The sequence below is a fragment of the Oncorhynchus clarkii genome, chromosome 25 (assembly GCF_045791955.1).
Source record: "Oncorhynchus clarkii lewisi isolate Uvic-CL-2024 chromosome 25, UVic_Ocla_1.0, whole genome shotgun sequence".
NCBI lineage: Eukaryota > Metazoa > Chordata > Actinopteri > Salmoniformes > Salmonidae > Oncorhynchus > Oncorhynchus clarkii.
In genome coordinates, this window is record NC_092171.1 from 656,158 (window position 1) to 680,555 (window position 24,398).

At 42.0% G+C, this 24,398-nt stretch overlaps 1 protein-coding gene across 8 annotated transcripts in view; it reads right to left on the reverse strand.

Annotated features, from left to right (window-relative positions):
* Positions 1-24,398, reverse strand: part of LOC139383428 (ena/VASP-like protein) — a 66,943-nt gene that overhangs the window by 28,490 nt on the left and 14,055 nt on the right. For 4 of the 8 annotated variants that reach the window (XM_071127974.1, XM_071127975.1, XM_071127972.1 and 1 more), the window contains 3 exons: positions 8,033-8,201; positions 7,500-7,677; positions 151-208 (listed from right to left, as the gene is read on the reverse strand). In XM_071127974.1, coding sequence (XP_070984075.1) covers positions 151-208; positions 7,500-7,677; positions 8,033-8,201 — 405 coding nt within the window. Of the gene's footprint in view, positions 1-150; positions 209-5,810; positions 6,260-7,499; positions 7,678-8,032; positions 8,202-8,289; positions 8,363-16,434; positions 16,506-17,146; positions 17,173-24,398 lie in introns of those variants that run through there. The other 4 variants (XM_071127973.1, XM_071127978.1, XM_071127976.1 and 1 more) reach the window with 4 other exon arrangements.

Consider the following 24,398-nt stretch of genomic DNA (forward strand, 5'->3'; position numbering starts at 1 on the left):
ACAAATTAAATGAAGAACACTTTCAGTGATGGATACAATTAAGTTTTCAAACCAGTTTCTTTATCAATGTCTTTTGTTTTGTGAGTTCTACTGTGCACCACACTTTGTCATCACTATTTGGTGTTTTTATGAAGGTCAGAGGGGCCTTACCTCCTGTGTGCATCGGGGTCTTCTGAGGAGGGCCCATTTTTACGTTGGACAGCAGGGCCTGAGGTGAGAAACAGAAACAGATGTTTTGCTTTTAGAAAAAGACAACCTGTACGGAAGGACATATATTCTTGTGTATCGTTGGTGTTTGTGAATAGTTTCTTCACATGCCACACCGTCCCCAGCAGTAATAGAGATATATATTTAGCATATTGAATGTAGGCCTGAGGTTACATACAGTATAACAATAACCAACAGATAAATAATGAAGTAAGGGTCCGGCAGCAGTGTCTATTTTGCCTGTGGGTCTGTCTTTTTACAACAATGAGCACATATTAAACTGTATTTGTACAGTATACAGGAGCTGATCTGGTGAGATGTGTCAATTTAGTTTAACAAGAAGTCGTGACAACCACACTATTGCTCATGGCGCTGCCTTATCTTGTTCAAAGTAAAAAATAATGACAATACGACCTAACAGCCAAAATAACCGCCTCAAATGCAGACAGGGCTTTGACAGACAGCCAGTTAATTCCATAAATTGCATGCTGGGTCAAATGGCATGTGTCATCTCACAAGGGAAGTTTGTCCCTCCCCGTCCTCTCTCTTGCTGCTACTGTGTATCCTCACGCACTCCTCTCCTCTAAATTCTCCCGAGAAAGACACATGATTAGCCATGGCATGTCTTGGTTGTTGACATTAGCATATTAGCATTACCATGGGGTTCAATACATTTAGCACTAGACATTATTAGTATGTCTTGCTTGTTTACATTGGAAGTGGTGTATTGTTGTCTGTCAGCTTATTTTGACATTAGGAATTATTTTACAAACATATGCCGGGTTTGGAACCTGCCCAGGCATAAATAGTTGTCCTAATGATGATACTGAGACTTTTTTAGACAGTCTTAATAAGTACAAGGAGTTAATGTCTGGAGTGGGGTGGATGCAGGGTAACCTGGTCTGAGATTTGTTTGTGCTGTCTTGTCAACTCCTATGTGGTCATTGGCATGACAATGACCATAGGAGTTGGCTATCCAGTACAAGCAGATCTGGGACCAGGCTATGCGGGTAGGAATAGTCAGTTGTGAAACACACCACACATCACATGAGGTGCTATGCCTCTGCCCTGAAGAGACAGACTGTGTTTTTCCCCATAGCATGATTGATGTAAATCACAGGCATTTCCACAGGAAACCTCAACTAAACAGGGCCAGCAGCACCATGGACCAGAATAGACCTGACCTTCCCTTCCCTCTTTCCCATACACATCTGGGTACAATTTCTACAGTGCATTCTGCATTCAACATAACAAATGCATGAATCCCAACCTCCCTTTATTGCCAATCCTGAACCAGATTCAAGGGCAAACATGATTGTATTGGATTGAATGTAATATTCTTAATTTCCATTGGGAAAAACGTCTAACTTCACAAGTCTTTGTCAAAATATTCAACAGCAGGATCAACAATGACGGACATAGATGGACAATGGCCCAGTGCAAAAAAAAAACAGTGGACAAAACTGTCATTATGACATCATGGTGAGGTATACTAGACATCTTTTTAGTGACCAGACCAAAATAGGCCGTCTTTGCTTGAAGTCGTTATGACGTGCCTTGACATCACTGGTAGTGTATACTGACTGGGGTACTGCATAGTGTGAACTAAGTGGTTACTGAGTCATACCCTACTGCCCCAACTGAGGATGAGACGCTATTCTGAGACCGAGCAGTTAAAAAGGGCTATCCGGGAGATCACGTATTTCATATCAGGAATACCGAACAATAAACTCTAGACGCCCCTTTGCAACACTTGTGTGCCCTTGGGTGTCATTTCCGCTGGGTGTGTTCGGCATGAGGGACACGTGGAACATCTTTATATGGATTCTGCTTACCCAGTGAGCACAAGATATTGAAAATACTTATTTTCAACCAAAAATACATATTTTCAACGAGTCCTTACCATATCCAACCATCTGTAGGTTTGGAATCTTGGTTTGTTTTCAGAATTCGCTTGACATTACTGATGTATTCCAGTTGGCTTTATAATACATGAATCTAATTCTTAATGAGCAACTAAGGCGAGGATGTTGGCTTCATTTGTGCTGATGGCTGTTTTTTAATAAGGTACTGTAACACTTTCTAAAACTAGATTAATTCCCAATCCCAAACAGTCTCATGTTTCATCTCCCACAGTCATCGTCTCATGAAGGGGAAATATTTTAATATTCTATCATCATCAAACAGACCCAATCATAGGCTTCACATTTCTGCCACCTTTTTCAGAAAATAGCGCAAAAATATAAATCATTCCCTACTGTACATTGTTTCATCACTGCCTATGAGGAGTTTAGTTGTGTGTTTCCCTGTCTGTGTGTGTGCTGCTCTTCTTTGTTCTCTCAGCTTTCAGCTCTCTGATAGGTGATGTCTTGGGATGTCTTGTTTACATTCTTCTTGACACTACTCTGAATTCCCCTTATTAGCAGCTGATAATTATCTGTAATGCTTTGGCACCTAATGTTAGCACATATCCAGCTAGCGCTTATGTCATAAAACAGCCAAAATACTCATAATCTCCATTGAGGGCAGTATCATGGTGTCTATGAGCCAACCTGAGCCAACCTCCAACCTGATCTTTTCACAGTTTTGTTTGGAATACATGAAACCAAGAATTTGAACTATATACTGTATAGTATTTGCGATCAAAGGAAACCATTGCAAAGCTAATATGCTATATTTTGGTAGACATACTTTTGTAGCCACTAGGGATGCACGATATACTGGTGAACATATCGGAATCGGACAATATTAGCTAAAAACGCCAACATCGGTATTGGCCCGATGTCTAGTTTAACGCCGATGTGCAAAACCGATGTCAAAGCTGCCGTGCATACCTAAAAAACATAAAATTTTGCCCTACACGTGCAACACAGCATTCCTAACCTAGTCCACAATGTCTGCTGTATGGATCCAGCATTCAACAAATCGAGCAGTCATTTGAAAGAGTAAGAACATTTCAGAGACAACTCAAAGGCAAAATCCATTAACGCCAAGATGATGTAATTCACTGCCCTTGACAATCAACCGTTCTCTGTCGTGGGTGATGTTGGCTTTCGCCACTGGTCGAGCACCGGTACACATTACCAAGTGCGCTATTTTTCAGATGTTGCCCTACCGGAGTTACACAGTAATAGCGTCGCTGCTATTAGCTTCACGGCACACTATTGAACGCCGTTTGGGTTTTTGCGTGTAAAAAGGTACACGTGAAATAACACCATAACGCGTTAAATACGTTTTTAATTTGACATATCAAATAACACAGTTCTATTATAGAATGTTGTGTGTTCTGAATTTGCACATGCAAGCCAAGCACCACCACTACTATCAGTAGCACTGTAAAAACTGTACAAAAAAGTCTGCAAACACCAGCCACGAACAATGTGTTTACAATACCGCATTGGTAATAAAGCATTATTTGTTTGACCGCAACTTCTGGGGTAGCTAGCTAGTTTTAGCTTGGTACCTAGCTAGCACCAATACAACCAGCCTGAAAACAATGACCAGTAGAAACTGCAGTCAATTTCATTAATCTTAGCAATGATTTAGGAATTCTTGTGAGTAAGTATTGTTGTTTGCCTAATGAAATTGAACTTCAGTTCATGAAAATAAATAGCTAGCCAGCTACTTAACCCTGTTGCCCAAAGTCTAACATTATAAGCAACCAGCTAGCTTCATCTGGCTAGTGACGCTCGACCAGACCGGGTTGTGTTGTGAAGCTAGCCACATTAAGGATTGGTCACAATAGTGGAATTTGCGGTTTGCCTTAAAAATAAAAGTACATCTTTGAAAGTGATGCAGAAAGTTACAATTGGTGGAATCATGCCATATTTAGACTAGATACTGTTAAACAAGGTTGGAATGTGAAGCAATGAAATGGGGTATCAGTCTACTCGATGACACCCACAGAACCCAACTGTGAAGAGTTTACGCAAATATTAACGTTGTAGCTCTTATCATGGTGTCTATGAGCCAACCTGAGCCAACCTCCAACCTGATCTTTTCACGGTTTTGTTTGGAATACATGAAACCAAGAATTTGAACTATATACTGTATAGTATTTGCGATCAAAGGAAACCATTGCAAAGCTAATATGCTATCTTTTGGTAGACATACTTTTGTAGCCACTAGGGATGCACGATATACCGGTGTGAAATCACCTCCCCAGTCAGCCTATTGTGTGTATTGACATTCATATTGCACTGTACAGCTTTACTTAAGGATTGGGGATCAATGAAATGGGGTATCAGTCTACTCAATACCCAATATATTTTTTCCCAACATCCTCCTCAGAGTTATCATGTAATAACTAAGTAAAAAATGTATGAACACGTTAAATTATGTGACGTGTAGTCATAGTCAGGTCCTGATTGGTCAACAAGCTTATTTGACACGTCAAATAGTGTTATTTGACATATCTTTTTTGACACGCAAAGACACAAAACGGCGTTGAGAATGAAACAGAACAAATAAACAACGAAACAGCACAGCAAGTAAGTGAAAGAAATAGGTTCTGATGATGTTTTAGTGGTTATGGGACATATGTAGATGCCAACAAAATAACGTGTGTGTGTGTGTGTGTGTGTGTGTGTGTGTGTGTGTGTGTAACCTTTATTTAACTAGGCTAGTCAGTTAAGAACAAATTCTTATTTATTTACAATGATAGCCAAACCCGGACAAAGCTGGGCCAATTGTGCGCTGCCCTATGGGTACTCCCAAACACGGCCGGAAGTGATACAGCCTGGATTTGAACCAGGGACTGTGGTGACGCCTCATGCAGTGCCTTAGACCGCTGCGTCTGTGTGTGTGTTAACTATTTAACTGTACTAGAATGCTTGAGGCCCCTAACATTTTAAATATCGGTTATCGGTATCTGTTTTTTTGGCAAGGAAAATATTGGGTATCGGACAAAAATGTAATATCGGTACATCACTATTAGCCACTTACTTTCAGCTCCAGACACAACAAAGTAACTAAACATAAGATACGTTGGTATTAGGCTGGTAAAGAGTTGCCTGATATTTCAAATACAACAATGTGGACCACTCGTCAATATCACTTGGCAACTGCAGCCTCACAGCCTAAGCGACTGCACAATTAAAGGCTTTTAGATTAGTACACAATAGCCAACACCATTAACACAATCAAGGGTTATTATGAACGCTATACAAGGCCTGCTTTTTCTCACACTCTAACTCAGATGGTGTTTACCTAATTGCCTAAATGTAAGTTGAGTGAAATATGATGCTAAAAAACAGTATTCCAAACCTCAGGACCCCAACATCTAAGCACCCTGTGGTGCTGTAGCCCCAAAACATGATCAAATATAAATGCTACTTTGCCCCTTAGGGCCACCATGGTGTTTAAATGGAAAACTTTAATTGGCAGTTAACAGAAATGCATACAGCTTAAGCTTTACATGATTAGTGATGATTAACAGCTTACACATCTGCATAGTGATTTCCAGAACATCACCTCCCTATTTTAGCCCTACAATGCCACCCAGAGAGGTGTTGCCAATTCCATCAGCCTCACATTGCCAGCAGCACCCTCATGCAATAGATCACCCTGATTACCCCCCTCCCTCTATCACCTACGCTACTTACTGAGGGTGATCTTCGCAGAAGTGCACCTTCTGATAGTGGCTTGTGACATCTCTGGAGTAAGAATAATCGTGAGACACTCTCTGCTGTTCTTACAGTGTCTTTAGCAAGCTATTACTGTATGCAGTATACGTACTAACTATGGCTTCTAGTCAGGCAGCTGGCCAGACTACTGGAATAGCATTAGCCACGAGTCTGGTGATCCAACATGGGACCGTAGCATGTATAAAGCAGGAGAATGCCTGCGACTGCGTTCCCTGGACCAAAGAAGCACCTTGGGTTTGCTTGAGGAGCCCCATAGCTCAGCTCACCTCCAACATGGCCCACTCCAGTCACCTCAAAGGTTCCCCAAAAAAAGAGAGTGCCATGTGAGATTTGGCGGTCTAAGACAGTTTGGCTCCATGGGTATTTTAGCCAGGCTGTGCACCAATAGGAAGGCTAGAGGACGGAATGGAGCCGTCACCGGACTCCCCCTCCCAACAGCGTATAAGTAGCAGCCTGTAATAGGAGAGGCACATGTGCTATTTGTTAAGTATGGGTTGAGTCAGGAAGGCTTCATATAAAGACCTCACTACATTTCTGTTGTCATAAACTAGCAGGACCATACATCTCCTCTAACTACAGGTCTTTACATTGATGTGTGCAAGTGTCTTTCCTGGTGTGATAGTGTTAATAGTTGTAATGGTTAGTTTGGATAGTGTTGCATTAGGCATGCAGTATTGTCACAACTGTCTGCAATCAGCCCTCATACTTTATGCTTAAATGACCAATGACCAGGCTACTGAACATATCTAAGTCTGGCAGCCTGGGCCCTAGCCTGGGTTGTGTTCAATAGGGAAAAACATTTTGAAACTAAGTGAAATGGGGATGTACTATTTGATCTTGTCCAATAAGACCTTTTAAATAATTTTCCGTTGCATAACATTTTTAAACGTTTTGCCTCAATGTGCCCTACTGAACACGACATAGGTCACTGAGTTTATAGTCAAGCAGGGTCCTATGGTTTGTTTTGTATTACCAATTTCCCACACTTTGCTGAAAGATTTCACCCTGAGCCATAGAGATACACTAGTTATGGTTCTGTTTTCACCTTAGAGCTTGATATCCAGCAGAGGGAGGTAGAACGGCGGCAGGTGGTTAGTGTTGGGCCAGTAACCAAAAGGTTGCTAGATCAAATCCCGAGCTGGGATTGTATGTTGTTCTGCCCCTGAACAAGGCAGTTAACCCACTGTTCCTAGGCTGTCATTGTAAATAAGAATTTGTTCTTAATTAACTGACTTGCCTAGTTAAAAAAAAGAAAAGAAAAATAACTCAGTTGAGATCAACCCAGCAACCAGACTGACTAGCACCTACAGCCCTAATGTCATTGGCTGAACCAAGTGTAAACTGAAAAGGTTGAAATCCTTTCTGAAAATAGATTATATCTATAAGAGATATTATATCTTACAACAACCTAAACATGTTCAACAAAATATTTTGTTGTTCCAACAATCCTGTGATGATAGTGGAGTTAAACTGGCTACAAATGACTGGCTAAAAAGATTTGCATTTTGACTGACAATTAGTAGCTAGCGTGTCGAGTACAACTGACAATTAACATTCATCAGTTTCAGCTACAGCCCAGCTAAACCCTTTGACTGTGACATAAACAGACTGACATACAGGTTATTGCCACACTGGAAAGGGTCCCACCTCCGTCTTGCGAGCTGAGCACATTGAGGGCAAACATCATGGCGGTGGAGAAGGTGGTGGCCTCCTCCTTGCTGGCGAAGTTGAGACCGTACACCTGCCTGGCATCACGCCACTGGTGGAAGGTGGGTGTGGCCTGATTATACTTCAGCCCCTTTACTATGGAGTAGTTGATCACTACCTGAGAGACAGACAGACAGCCAAGTACTCATCAATCATTCATTATTTGCCAAATACTATTGTCAGTTTAGATCAGTGTACAAGATGGAATTCCATCAATAGTGCCATAGAAATTACTGGTACATTTCAAAAACATTGTTTGCATTTTTATTTTTATCACAGTGCTGAATTTGAAAGAGATTGTCTTGCATAAGAGATGGACTCTATCTCTATTATTATCCTTAAGCCAGTGTGTGTGATGAATAGGCTTGCAGTGAAACATGTCTTCCCCCATATCTACGTCACATATGTAGGTCCATAGAAATTATTAGAACAGACAAATTCACCTTAGTGTGTGTGTGTGTGTGTGAGTGTACCTGCTGGTCCTGTAGTTTGACCCCAACCACGCGGAAGGTGTTGTTGGCCGTGTTGTGGTAGATGTTGATGCGGCTGAAGCCCTGCTGTCCCGGCTTGATTGGCACCCACTTCTTACTGGCGTCATCGTACACCATGACCGAGGCGCGGGCTTGGCAGATACTCTGTTCACTGTGAAGGAGGAAGACACAAGGGTTAGAGGTCAACAACAAAGACATAGGGTTAATGTATAAAAAAAAATAAAAATCCTCAATTTCACCTGTTCTGGCAATGTTTATTTTTAGGTTGCAGGAAGGTTCTGAGAACGTTTTACTCTGATTCCTTGAAATTTTGAGGTTTTATTAACGCCATGGGAACAGAAATTATGGGTTATTTGGAGGTTTTTGTAGAACTTCCTTAAATCTTTCACTGAATGTTTCAATAATAATAATAATAATTGCCCCAGTCTACTAACTGCTAGTTTCCGGCCCCGGCCTGCTAACTGCTAGCTTACCTGCCCGGTCTGTAACTGCTAGCCCATGCTAACAGCTTTCTTGCTAACCCGGCCTGCTAACTGCTAGCTTGCCCCGGTCTACTAGCTGCTAGCTTGTTCAGCCCCGGCCTACTAACTGTTAGCTTGTTAGCATCGGCCTGCTAACTGTCTGAATCGCTGTGTCCCCAGCCAGCCCAACCACTCACGGGACCCATATATTCACTTGGCTACGCATGCCTCTCTCTAATATCAATATGCCTTGTCCATTACTATCCTGGTTAGTGATTACTGTCTTATTTCACTGTAGAGCCTCTAGCCCTGCTCAATATGCCTTAACCAACCATGTTGTTCCACCTCCTACATGACATCACCTGGTTTAAACATCTCTAGAGACTATATCTCTCTCTTCATTACTCAATGCCTAGGTTTACCTACAATGTACTCACATCCTACCTTACCTTTGTCTGTACACTATGCCTTGTATCTATGCTATTGTGCCCAGAAACCTGCTCATTTTACTCTCTGTTCTGAACGTGCTAGACGGCCAGTTCGTATAGTCTTTAGCCGTACCCTTATCCTACTTCTCCTCTGTTCCTCTGGTGATGTGGAGGTTAATCCAGGTCCTGCAGTGCCTAGCTCCACTCCCACCCCACAGGTGCACTCATTTGTTGACTTCTGTAAACGTAAAAGCCTTGGTTTCATGCATGTTAACATTAGAAGCCTACTCCCTAAGTTTGTTTTACTCACTGCTTTAGCACACTCTGCCAACCCAGATGTCTTAGCCGTGTCTGAATCCTGGCTTAGGAAAACCACCAAAAACCTTGACATTTCCATTCCTAACTATAACGTTTTCCGCCAAAATAGAACTGCCAAAGGGGGCGGTTTTGCAATCTACTGCAGAGATGTAATACAGAACTCTGCCGGCTATCTTAGTCTGTACCCAAACAATTTGAGCTTCTACTTCTAAAAATTCACCTTTCCAGAAACAAGTCTCTCACTGTTGCCGCTTGCTATAGACCGCCCTCTACCCCCAGCTGTGCCCTCAAAACCATATGTGAATTGATTGCCCCCCATCTATCTTCTGAGCTCGTGCTACTAGGTGACCTAAACTGGGACATGCCGGCCATCCTACAAACTAAGCTTGATGCCCTCAATCTCACCCAAATTATGAACCAATGAACCTGCCAGGTTCAACCCCAAATCAGTAAACACGGGCACCCTCATAGATGTCATCCTAACTAACTCGCCTTCCAAATACACCTCTGCTGTTTTCAATCAATATCTCAGCGATCACTGCCTCATGCCTGCATCCGTAATGGGTCTGCAACCAAACGACCACCCCTCATCACTGTCAAACACTCCCTGAAACATTTCTGCGAGCAGGCCTTTCTAATCGACCTGGCCGGGGTATCCTGGAATGACATTGACCTCATCCCGTCAGTAGATGATGCCTGGCTATTCTTTAAAAGTGCCTTCCTCACCATCTTAAATAAGAATGCCCCTCTCAATTTTTTTAAAAACTAGGAATAGATATAGTCCTTGGTTCACTCCAGACCTGTCTGCCCTTGACCAGCACAAAAACATCCTGTGGCGTTCTGCATTAGCATCGAATAGCCCCCGTGATATGCAACTTTTCAGACAAAAATTTTTTTCAAACAGAAATGTGCATCCTGTAGTACTAACTCAAAAAAGTTCTGGGACACTGTAAAGTCCATGGAGAATAAGAGCACCCCATCCCAGCTGCCCACTGCTCTGAGGCTAGGGAACACAGTCACCACTGATAAATCCACTATAATTGAGAATTTCAATAAGCATTTCTCTACGGCTGGACATGCTTTCCACCTGGCTACCCCTACCCTGGTCAACTGCCCAGCACCCTCCACAGCAACCCGCCAAAGCCCCCACCATTTCTCCTTTACCCAAATCCAGATAGCTGATGTTCTGAAAGAGCTGCAAAATCTGGACCCCTACAAATCAGCCGGGCTAGACAATCTGGACCCTCTCTTTCTAAAAATATCTGCCGAAATTGTTGCAACCCCTATTACTAGCCTGTTCAACCTCTCTTTCGTATCGTCTGAGATTCCCAAAGATTGGAAAGCTGCCGCGGTCATCCCCCTCTTCAAAGGGGGTGACACTCTAGACCCAAACTGCTACAGACCTATATCTATCCTACCCTGTCTTTATAAGGACTATTTCGAATACCACCATACCTTCTCCGCTATGCAATCTGGTTTCAGAGCTGGTCATGGGTGCACCTCAGCCACGCTCAAGGTTCTAAACGACATCATAACCGCCATCGATAAGAGACATTACTGTGCAGCCGTATTCATCGACCTGGCCAAGGCTTTCGACTCTGTCAATCACAAAATTCTTATTGGCAGACTCGACAGGCTTGGTTTCTCAAATGATTGCCTCGCCTGGTTTACCAACTACTTCTCTGATAGAGTTCAGTGTGTCAAATCGGAGGGACTGTTGCCCGGTCCTCTGACAGTCTCTATGGATGTGCCACAGAGTTCAATTCTCGGGCCAACTCTCTTTTATGTATACATCAATGATGTTGCTCTTACTGCTGGTGATTCTCTGATCCACCTCTACGCAGACGACACCATTCTGTATACTTCTGGCTCCTCCTTGGACACTGTGTTAACTAACCTCCAGACGAGCTTCAATGCCATACAACTCTCCTTCCATGGCCTCCAACTGCTGTTAAACGCAAATAAAACGAAATGCATGCTATTCAATCGATCATTGCCCGCACCTGCCCGCCCGTCCAGCATCACTACTCTGGACGGCTCTGACTTAGAATACGTGGACAACTACAAATACCTGGGTGTCTGGTTAGACTGTAAACTCTCCTTCCAGACTCACATTAAGCATCTCCAATCCTAAATTAAATCTAGAATCGGCTTCCTATATCGCAACAAAGCATCCTTCACTCATGCTGCCAAACATACCCTCGTAAAACTGACCATCCTACCGATCCTCGACTTCGGTGATGTCATCTATTAAATAGCCTCCAACACTCTACTCAACAAACTGTATGCAGTCTATCACAGTGCCATCCGTTTTGTCACCAAAACCCCATACACTACCCACCATTGCGACCTGTACGCTTTCGTTGGTTGGCCCTTGCTTCATACTCGTCGCCAAATCCACTTGCTACAGGTTATCTACAAGTCTCTGCTAGGTAAAGCCCCGCCTTATCTCAGCTTACTGGTCACCATAGCAGCACCCACTCGTAGCACGCGCTCCAGCAGATATATCTCACTGGTCACCCCCAAAGCCAATTCCTCCTTTGGTCGTCTTTCCTCCCAGTTCTCTGCTGCCATGACTGGAACTAATTGCTATGCTTTATCTTGGCCAGGTCGCAGTTGCAAATGAGAACTTGTTCTCAACTAGCCTACCTGGTTAAATAAAGGTGAAATAAAATATTAAATAAATAAAAATTATATTTTTAATAACACTGCTAGCTTATTTTGGGTTAACTTTTTTGAACTACAAGCATAGATAGAACACATGTAATGTCCTTTCCTTAGGCATTAATCATGCAAACACATTTATTTTTTATTGTGACTCGGCATCAGTGAGATTCAAACCTGTAATCTTATGTTCTCTGGGCCACCAGGATGGAACTACCATGCCATGTTTTTTACGCATACAAAACTGTTCATTTTAATTGCTGAGAACGGAATTTATGTTTTCATGGAATGTTTCTTTTTTTGTTTAAACCCCCTTTTCGCCCCAATTTCGTGATATCCAATTACAATCCGTCTCATCGCTACAACCCCCCAACCGCCACGGGAGAGGCGAAGGTCGAATCATACGTCCTCCGAAACATGACCCTTCTAACCTGCCTACTTAACCTGGAAGCCAGCTGCACCAATGTGTCGGAGGAAACACTGTTCCATTGACGACAACAAGTCAGTCTGCAGGCACCCAGCCCACCATAAGGAGTCTCTAGAGCGCGATGAGCCAAGTAAAGCCCCCCGGACCAAACCCTCCCCTAACCCGGACGACGCTGGGCCAATGTGCGCCCCCCCTATGGGACTTAAGTCACAGCCAGTTGTGACACAGCCTGGAATCGAACCCGTGTCTGTAGTGATGCCTCAAGCATTGGTATGTAGTGCCTTAGACTGCTGCACCACTCGGGAGGCCTATGGAAAGTTCTCTTAGCGTTCTCGGAACAATTTAAGAACAGGACCTTAAATAGAACCATGAGGAAACGTGCAGGAAATGTTTTGCTGGTGTACTGAAATTCCCACAGGAGGAGTTTTTCTTAACGTTCTCTGAACTATTTGAGAACATTCCCAATGTCAAACCAGTTAGAACATTTTCCTAGAACATTACCAAAATTGAAATGAAATATAACCATGTTTGAACTGCTCTGACACGTTCTGTGTCATAAAAAACATAAACACATTTTTTGGTCAAGTTTCTTAAATGTGCTGAGAATGTTCCAAAGCCAAGCAACTATCCCAGAAAGTTGTGGGAAGGTTGTTTCAAAATAACCATAGGACAACCATGCCTTCACCAAGCTCTAAGAAATGCTTGCAGTGCCAGGGTTGTGGGTTCGATTCCAAAGGGGGACCAATACGAAAAAGTATGCACTCACAACTGTAAGTCGCTCTGGATAAGACTGTTTGCTAAATTACTAAAATGTAATGGTTCTCGGAACATGCGCTAGTTGGTATATGTCAGAATGTTTGGAGACATGGGCGGAAAGGTGTGTGTTGCTGATCTATGATAATAACACGGTGAGTGAAAACGGATGGGAGGAATGTATCTGTTTAAAAGTAAATGAGAGACCAGGAGCTCAAACCAGAGGAATGGTGAATTTGCATCCACAAATAACCATGGTTTTGGTCCAGGCAGAGACTGACTTGATTCCAAACTCTCCATCCCTTTCGACAACAAGAATTAAACAATTGACTTATGTGGTGAACAAGAACATTTCAAAGCACTAATGATAACGCCTTGGAAGTGGTGTCGGAGTCCTGGAAAAAACATGTATCTCCATGCGTCACTTTCAATAACTTCTTTCAATCTATGTAAATAAAAATCTACATTGAGATGTTGATACAAACCAGAGAGAACTAAATACAAATTTTCAAAGTCTTTTCAACCCAAAATATGTATTTTCAACATCTTTTGCTCATAGGGAAAATGTTTCCAGTACACCAACAGCCTGGACAGCAGGGCTTTCCAAAGTCTTTCCTGGGGCACCCAGGGTGCACGTTTTGGTTTGTTTTGGTTTGTGCCCTAGCTGATTCAAATAATTAAATCTTGCTAATAAGTTTGTGACTCAGCCGTGCACCCGGCGGGTGATTTAAGAGTATGAATAACAATATGGTGTGATATTCCTGACAGCATGACAGGGTATTGATGTTTCACACTTGGAGCTCTAAAAGGCGAGATTTGCTTATGCCCTCAGGGGACTGTGAAGTGACAAAAAGTTTTAAAATGTTCACCTTGGTTACCAAAGGGACAGCGAAGCTCTGCTATTTGAGCTAACTGCTTTAAATAATTATCTTACTCAGCTACTTCAGGCGACCGAACATTCTTAGTCTTTATTGTAGAGACTGGCACATTAGCACTGCATTCACAGCTGTCATTTCAAGACACCAATACTTAATTGGATATATTTTGCAAAGTGGGTGCCTCAACATAGAAAGCCTTTTCAATATCCAAAATAAGTATTTAAAATATCGCAGCTAAATCAAGATTCCACCACAGACAGACAATGGGACATCTTGACTCTAAGGCCCCTAGGACATCACTAGCATTCAAATGCCAGCATGTGGCCTTCCTCTGTGATCTCCTTCCTCCCTAGGAGGTGGAGGACATGGAGACTGACACTTCAGCCATGCCTCAGCACAGCGAATGGGTGAGCCAGTATGAGTGCAGGATTCAGAACCTCTTGCACCAACATCTACTACCTTTTTCACACTATTGTGCCATCCCGAACCGAACAGCTCAGATAGTTTATTTTCACACTGTCCTTTCCAGTACAGTTCCAGCAACTATGGCAGATGTGTAATCAGGCCAGCGCAGTACACTACAACAATATTAGAGGGTCAGGCTCTGAAAGAATGCCGTAGGACAGGGACCGACAGCTGTCCCTCCTCGAATACTAACCTACTGTAAGCCTGGCACTGACACATTCTCACTACACTTCAGTATCAACCATCAGACAGTCATCACACAACCAGTCACCATCACTATCCTTGCAAGTGTTTTTCAAATTAAATTGACGCGCAGTGTGGTAATCAATTACAGATAATCTAAAAATCCAATCATTGCACAGTAAGTCCTTGAGGAGACATTGAGCATGCAGTCGGATATAGCAAGTTTGGTTTACCCTTTATGTGACATCTCAGCCAGAGCTTTTGAGTGAGGTTTAGTTTGACACAGTAGGTGAAATAATGTCTCAGCAACGGAAGCAAAGGCTAACAGCTAATAAATGGAGGAGAAGGTTTGAGAGCATCTTCATTTACCACATTCAAAATAGGGAAGTCTTGGGCTCAATTGAGTCATTAACTAAATCAATAAAAGCCATTCAAATAAATCCAAAATAAAGCCTTACAGAAAACAAGCTTATGCCTCTCTGGTATCCTGGCAACCACAGGTAGACCCCAACATGTTTTAGACTCAACTGTGGGCATAGTTCACCAGTCATCTTACTCAGTCAAGTAGGACTTAGCAATGGAGGATATCCCGAGTCTACACAAGATGGATTTCCTTACTCAAAGCTTTCAAAGACATTACTGGGACTTAGCGCATAAAGCTATATTCTATCTGGTTCTAAATTGAGTTGGGCTCAAACTAATCACATAACAGGTGCTTCTACACAGTACAGAGACCACCCATGTCCCTGAGGAGATAGTGTCTGACAGATCCCCTTACAAAAACAAGCCCTATTTCTGGAGTCATTTGGAGTCGAGGGTTTATATGCCTTCTCTGTGAAGCATTGGTTTCAGTACCCCACCAGGCTAAGTCAGAAATAAAGCATAGCGCCGTCAACTTGTCTGACTGACATTGCATAATCATCGCATGTGATGCAACTTAAAGCTTAACGACTGTAGGCTCCTCGAATGTCGCTGAGGCCGAGCTCCCTGCCATCCAGGAACTCTTACCAGGCGGTGTCAGAGGAAGGCCCCAACAATTGTCAGACTCCAGCCACCCAAGTCATAGACTGTTCTCTCTGCTACCGCACGACCAGCGGTACCGGATCGTCCTAGTCTGGGACCAAAAGGCTCCTGAACAAGCCATAAGACTGCTGAACAGGTAATCAAATACCTACCCAGACTTTTTTTTTGCACTGACTCTATGCGCACACACACTGCTGCTACATTGACACTCCAACACACACACACACACATATTGACGCCACACACACACACATACATACACACTTTCACACACGCTGCTGCTACTCTGTTTATTATCTATCCTGATTGCCTAGTGACTTTTACCCCTACCTACATGTAGATATTACCTCAATCACCTCGACTACCTCGTAACCCCAGCACATTAAATCGGTACCGGAACTCCTTGTAATAGCCTCGTTATTGCATTTCAAAAAAATATATTTTTGGGGTGCAAATGTTCACAATTTTTCATACTTTTTACATTTTTTATTTGATATAGGCTTGTCACTCTCAATTTAGATTCCTGTCTTCTACCAGACTTCCACCACTACAGAAGATAGTGCTATTGTAACCACATTAGAGCTATGAATATAATTTGGGTTATGACCACTCTTAATGAGGATACTTGCTGTACAACAACCACATGTGCCCTGATCTGTTTCACCTGTACTTGTGCCCGTTTCCACCCCCTCCAGGTGTCGCCCATCTTCCCCCACTTATCCTCTGAGTATTTATACCTGTTTTCTGTCTGTCTGTGCCAGTTCGTCTTGTTTTTCAAGCTTACCAATGCTTGTTCCTGTCAGCTCCTGTCTTTCGCCAGCATCGCTTTTTCTCGTCCTCTTGGTTTTTGACCCTTGCCTGTCCTGACCCTGTTCCCGCCCGCCCGACCACTCTGCCTGACCCTGAGCCTGCCTGCCGTCCTGTACCTTTGCTCCTACTTTGGATTATTGACCCCTGCCTGTCTTGACCTGTCGTTTGTCTGCCCCTGTTACAATAAACATTGTTACTTCACACAATCTGCACTTGGGTCTTACCTTGCTTCCTGATAACATGCTTTAAAAGAGACACAGATCTCTTATTTATAGTCATCTGACACTAGCGGCTGTCTCCAAAGCCATTTTTAAAGAACTCAAATACTTTGCAGTCGCTGGGGACGTAAAAATAACTTAGAGAAAAGGGCAGCCTGACAAATACAACTAAGCTAAAGGGAGCTACAGCACTGCAAGTTAGGGTGACAGAGTGGGCAATGTCTACATGACACAATGGGAATGGTCAAATCATACAGACTGCAAACTCATGCACTGCCCCTGACGAACTATGAGCATCACACTTTAGCACGATGGTAACAGTATTTGCACTGGAACTAATACAAAGGCCTAGTCATACAACTGCAGCACATTTTTAACACATTCTATATTGGGTTAGCCTCCACTGACTGGTTTGTGGTTAGAGAATGCTAATATTAGCACTTGGTGTTAGTGGGTGTGTATACAAACATCAACATCTTCCTGATCCAAGACCGATTCTCGTAGGTTGCATACTGCACTGCACCTACAAATCATAAACAGTATACAATGAGCTCAAAGTATTGGGACAGTGACAAATGTTTTTTTGTTTTGGCTCTGTACTCCAGCACTTTGGATTTGAAATGAAACCGTTTAGAATTTACAGCACTTTTTGTATATAGTTCTCCCATTCTAGGGGATCAAAAGTATTGGGACAAATTCACTTGTGTATTAAAGAAGTAAAAAGTTAAGTATTTGGTCCCACATTCATGGCACACACTGACGACATCAAACTTGTGTGTTGGATGCATTTGCTGTTTGTTTTGGTTGTGTTTCAGATTATTTTGTGCCCAATAGAAATGAATAAAAAATAATGTATTGTGTCATTTTGGAGTCACTTTTATTGTAAATAGAAAATAGAATATGTTTCTAAACACTTCTTCATTAATGTGGATGCTACCATGATTACGGATAATCCGAAATGAATCGTGAATAATGATGAGTGAGAAAGTTACTGACGCACAAATATCATGGTTGCATCCACATTAATGTAGAAGTTAAGTGAGGACGTAAGTGGCGACTGTGGCTCTCCTTGTCAGTCACTATGGGCTTAAACCCTGTCAGTCTTCCTTATACTCAAGACCTTTAAAAAATGGATAAGCACTTTTCATGTCCAAGTCATGAATACTAGTCAAAATATTGATAAAAACACAAATTCACAGAATTATCAGGGGAACTGTAACGGCTTTCCTCTTCCTCTTCTGAGGAGTAGCAAGGATCGGACCAATGCGCAGCGTGGTAAGTGTTCATCCTTTTAATAAACTGAACTGAAATACAAAGTAACAAAAGAGAACAAACGAAACATCTCCGTCAGGTGCAACACACACTAAACAGAAAATAATCACCCACAACCTAAAAGTGAAACCAGGCAACCTAAGTACGGTTCTCAATCAGGGACAACGATTGACAGCTGCCTCTGATTGAGAACCATACCAGGCCAAACACAGAAATCCCAAATTATAGAAAAAGGAACATAGACTACCCACCCCAACTCACCCCCTTGACCATACTAAAACAAAGACAAAACAAAGGAACTAAGGTCAGAACGTGACAGGAACAAAAACAGACAATAATATGGGCTCTTTGTTTCTAAACATCCCTGAATAATTAAATGACCATTGACAGGCTATGTGTGTGTAATATCTATTGGAGACTTTTGTGTGACTTATTTCGTTTTAAGAAACATCCATTCAATATAACACTCAAAACAATATAGCCAGTATAACAATGTAGTTAAATACAATTAAAATCACCCCTGTACCTGTGTAAGTGTATAGGCCTATCCCACTGAGCAAAACCAGTTGAAAATATGTACTTTCAACCAGTTTTGCAGTTGAAATGACATCTTTACAACCAGCTTTGCTTACTGGGATTGGACAGGAGTGCTCAGACACATCACTATTATAATACGGTATTTGCGTTTTCTTTGGGGATACCTTGAAATAGCTATTACACAGAGGTAGTACAACATCCATTATGATGGCTTATAAGGATCTTGAGGCAGAAGTTGTGATAATGCTAGCCTCCAGACATGTTCTAGCTAGAAGAGTGGGAGTGAGATGCTGGATGGAGGCTTCTGCTACATTGAGTGCTTAACCATGTCAAATAAGCCTCATGGGTGAACTGGATAAAGGAGGCCACCATGTTTCTAGCCTTTTGAATTAAGCAAGTTCTGCCCCTACACACACACACACACACACACACACACACACACACACAAAGCAAGCCTCTGCTGTACATACGCACATACACAGGGTCTTTCATGTAACATGGATGTTGGGTTTCGGTGTAATGTACTGTATGTACCCCATCCGTTAGCTGAGTACTTTCTGGTAGTACAGTTCTGGGATGTATTCACTAGGAAGCAAACGGCAGATACAGGGATGTACTAACCTGAACTTGTCCAATAAGAAACGCAATTTTTTTGTTGCAAAATGTTTTTAGTTGGACACCGTTTTTACTACGGTGTGCACACTCCTGGTTTACCGGCTTTTTCCAGGGATACTCAAACTGGGGATGGGTTAAATTAATAGTAAGCAGCGTTCAATTTGAGCAGCGTTTTTTCTAAAAGCAGGATGCCGGTTTGGCACAGAAGTTGTTGGCCTAATTTCCCCATCATGACAAATAAATAACATTTTGCCTGGGACCAATTCAGGGTTTCCATGGGAACCCTGGAGGCAGAGCGGGCATCAAACGGTGAGAGGACAACAACCCTAGGTGATGACCTGCCAGCCAGTGGGCAAACCCTTTGTTGACAGGCAGGGTATTTGTTTAATGCTGCTGGTTCAGTGGAACGTACCCGAACAGACCCAAATAATAGAACACAACACAGCATCACTCTCTCTGTCTGCTGCATCATGTGATTGATTTGTAAGGCCTTTCTCGCTCACTCCGTTTACTGGGTAACAATGATATGTCTGCTATTCTGCTAATTGTAGTTCACATTTCAGTCACATCAAGTGCAAAGCCAAAAATAAAGTATGAGACCTGTAATGAAAAATGTGTAAGGCAGATTAAGAAATTCCACAGCTGCCTCCAAATGTAATGCTGATGATAAAAAATGAAGATCCAGGGACAATGACTTCATTATTAGACTTCAAGGATTAATTAGAGACTATCGAGCCTAAAGGGGACAAATAAAATACAAAGAATAAAAGCAGAGATCGTGCACCTGCAGTGGCACCAAAATCTAAGCTGGAGATCTCCCAGCAACCCCTGCTCTATACTTCAGAGCCAGAGTCTACGCTGTCAAAATAAGAGTCTCTCAATACAGGTCCCACACATGCATGCTGTGGAGTACAGCACTGTCTCTTGTCTTACACAGACAGGTACTCATCCTCAGGTGTAGTAGAGAGACCAGTGAGAATGAAACCAGAGCTGCCAGTCCCATCAGCAGTAGAGGGGGACTCCCATTAGAACAGCAGACTTAATTAAAGTTTCCTCTCCCATTCAGTCTGTATTCTGTACCCTCCCTGACTCCTTGCTCCACACACCGACGATGAAGAAAAACAGCAGCATGCACATTTTGGTGAATGAGTTAAAAAAGGAGAAGTGGAGTTCCTTCCCTGTTATTAAAAAGAGGGCAGCAGGGAGGGGATAGAGTGGATTATACACTAGTGTTTTTCCCAGAGTGCAGTGCAGTATAATCATTTTTGGGCAGCTCCACCACACACACACGCACCAGCTGACAGAGAGCAACTCAGTGGCGGGATTACAGGCGACTTCCGAGTGGATTATACACTAGTGTTTTTCCCAGAGTGCAGTGCAGTATAATTATTTTTGGGCAGCTCCAACACACACATACGCACCAGCTGACAGAGAGCAACTCAGTGGCGGGATTACAGGCGACTTCCGAGGAGATCGTTACCTCACTCCTGTTTTAAGGCTAAATTAACTAGGGTTTATCTCTCATTTAGGCACCAGGCTGTAATCTCAGCACAGAGAAAGTCCCACTGGAAGGGAGGGCAACTTCCCAGAAGGCCTGGGTGGTATTCATTAGGCACCAAACGGTAGAAAATGGACAGAAACAGGGAGGGACTACATGATTTTGTCCAAAAATAAACACTTGTTTTCCATTACAAAATGTTTTGTTACAGTGTAACCTATTGAACTCCACTCTGTTGGAAGACCTGGTGGCAAGTGTGGTTATATAAGGGACAGAACAGACTGCCAAGACCATTTTCGAACAATGGTAAACTTCTTTGAGACTTTTTCAAATATTGCACAATAATGCCATAAAGTATGAGGATTTAGATAGCTGTAAACTGAGCATTAAAATAAAAGATAAATAAAAAAGAAACCTTTGTGCTCATTAATGCACTGCATTTTTTTCAGCAAACAATACAGAATACTCTGTCACCAAACTCCAACTTCAATCCCTAGGAATCACTTTGATGGACACCACATGATAGACAAGCTCAATGTTTTACCCTGCCCCCACCACTCTTACATATGAAAGTATAGCACGTTGAATGGATGAGAAATAAGCCATATATAGGAGAGAGGGATGTGGTCCTTAATGGTCTTTTCCTCCTGCTCCATTAATGTGCTTATCTTCTTAGCTAAATGTCCCTGCTTGTGAAAAAACGGCACACACACACACACACACACACACAGTTCTAAGCCTCCTCCACTACAACCCACCAGCCAATGTACCACCCAAATTTCAGTGTCTAAAACCAATGATGTTCAATAACAATCAGATACTGTGATATCATGTTTTGTCAACTATAACTCCCACTCAAACTAACAGAAACAGCTAAAGCTTACTTGGACCACTTTGTATGTAGGTCAATGGCTGGCACATTCGTGTTTGGCATGAGTGACACTGATTTCAGCTGAAGTGAAACAGAGTCACCATATTGCTGGGATGATTTTCGGAAACAAATGATGAAGGTATACATGCATGCTATTCAGAAAGAACTTTAAATTAACATTGTAATGGTAGATAGTTTGTGCAAATTGTGTGTGCCTCTGTCCTAAATGAAGAACTATCGAATGGTGTCCAAACTAGAGGTCGACCGATTATGATTTTTCAATGCCGATAACAATACCGATTATTGGAGGACCAAAAAAGCAGATACCGATTAAATCGGCAGATCTTTTAAATGTATTTGTAATAATGACAATTACAACAATACTGAATAAACACTTATTTCAACTTAATATAATACATCAATAAAATCAATTTTGCCTCTAATAAATAATGAAACATGTTCAATTTGGTTTAAATAATGCAAAAACAAAGTGTTGTAGAGGAAAGTACAAGTGCAATACAGTATGTGCCATGTAAGAAAGCTAACGTTTAAGTTCCTTGAAAGCTGGTGGTTCCTTTTAACATGAGCTTCAATATTCCCAGGTAATAAGTTTTAGGTTGTAGTTATTATAGGAATTATAGGACTATTTCTCACTATACGATTTGTATTTCATATATCTTTGACTATTGGATGTTCTTATTAGAGGTTGGCAGATTAATCGAAATGGCTGATTAATTAGGGCCATTTCAAGTTTTCATAACGATCAGAAATCGGACATTTTGCGTTTTGCCAGCAGCTCTGCTGTTTATAACTTCAAGCTTATCAATTCCCGAGATTAGGCTGGTGTAACTGATGTGATGTGAAATGGCTAGCTAGTTAGCGGGGTGCGCGCTAACAGCGTTTCAAACGTCACTCGCTCTGAGACTTGGAGTAGTTGTTCCCCTTGCTCTGCATGGGTAACGCTGCTTCGAGGGTGGCTGTTGTCGTTGTGTTCCTGGTTCGATCCCAAGTAGGAGCGAGGAGAGGTACGGAAGCTATACTGTTACACTGGCAATACTAAAGTGCCTATAAGAACATCCAATAGTATAGGAATATGAAATACAAACGATAGAGTGAAAAAGTCCTATAATTCCTATAATAACTACAACCTAAAACTTCTTACCTGGGAATATTGAAGACTCATGTTAAAAGGAACCACCAGCTTTCATATGTTCTCATGTTCTGAGCAAGGGACTTCAACATTAGCTTTCTTACATGGCACATATTGCACTTTTACCTTCTTTTCCAACACATTTGTTTGTGTGCATTATTTAAACCAAATTGAACATGTTTCATTATTTAATTGAGGCTAAATTGATTTGATTGATGAATACATCAATCAGCAGAGCTGCTGGCAATGAACTCTTATTTTTAAGTTAAAATAAGAGTTCATTCAGTATTGTTGTAATTGTCATTATTACAAATACATTTTAAAAATCGGCCGATTCATCGGTATCAGCTTTTTTTGTCCTCCAATAATCGGTATCAGCGTTGAAAAATCATAATCGGTTGACCTCTAGTTCTTATAGGCACTTTAGTATTGCCAATGCAACAGTATAGCTTCCGTCCCTCTCCTCGCCCCTACCTGGGCTCGAACCAGGAACACATTGACAACAGCCACCCTCGAAGCAGCGTTGCCCATCTCTCCACAAAAGACGCGGCCCTTGCAGAGCAAGGGGAACAACCATTCCAAGTCTCAGAGCGAGTGCCGTTTGAAACGCTATTAGCGTGCACCCCGCTAACTAGCTAGCCATTTCACATCGGTTACACCAGCCTAATCTCGAGAGTTGATAGGCCTGAAGTCATAAACAGCTCAATGCTTGAAGCTTTGTGAAGAGCTGCTGGCACACATACGAAAGTGCTGTTTGAATGAATGCTTACGAGCATTCACCGCTCAGTCAGACTGCTCTATCAAATCATAGACTTAATTATAACATAATAACACACAGAAATACGAGCCTTAGGTCATTAATAATATGGTCGAATCCGGAAACTATCATCTCGAAAACAAAACGTTTATTCTTTCAGTGAAATACGGAATTGTTACGTATTTTATCTAACGGGTGGCATCCATAAGTCTACATTTTCCTGTTACATTGCACAACCTTCAATGTTATGTCATAATTACGTAAAATTCTGGCAAATTAGTTCGCAACGAGCCAGGCGGCCCAAACTGTTGCATATACCCTGACTCTGCGTGCAATGAACGCAAGAGAAGTGACACAATTTCACCTGGTTAATATTGCCTGCTAACCTGGATTTCTTTTAGCTAAATATACAGGTTTAAAAATATATACTTCTGTGTATTGATTTTAAGAAAGGCATTGATGTTTATGGTTAGGTACACGTTGGAGCAACGACAGTCCTTTTTCGCAAATGTGCACCATTATATCCATTATATGCAACGCAGGACACGCTAGATAAACTAGTAATATCATCAACCATGTGTAGTTAACGAGTGATTATGATTGATTGATTGTTTTTTTTATAAAATAAGTTAAATGCTAGCTTGGACTTGATTTGGAAAGGCCCACACCTGTCTACTTACCATGGCTTCTTACTGCATTTGCGTAACATGCAGGCTCCTCATGGAGTGCAATGTAATCAGGTGGTTAGAGCATTGGACTAGTAACCGTAAGGTTGCAAGATTGAATCCCATAGCTGACAAGGTAAAAATCTGTCGTTCTGCCCCTGAACAAGGCAGCTAACCCACCGTTCCTAGGCCATCATTGAAAATAAGAATGTGTTCTTAACTGACTTGTCTTGTTGAATAAAGGTGTAAAAAAATACATTTAAAAAATTGCCAAATCGGTGTCCAAAAATACCGATTTCCGATTGTTATGAAAACTTGAAATTGGCCCTAATTAATAGGCCATTCCGATTAATCG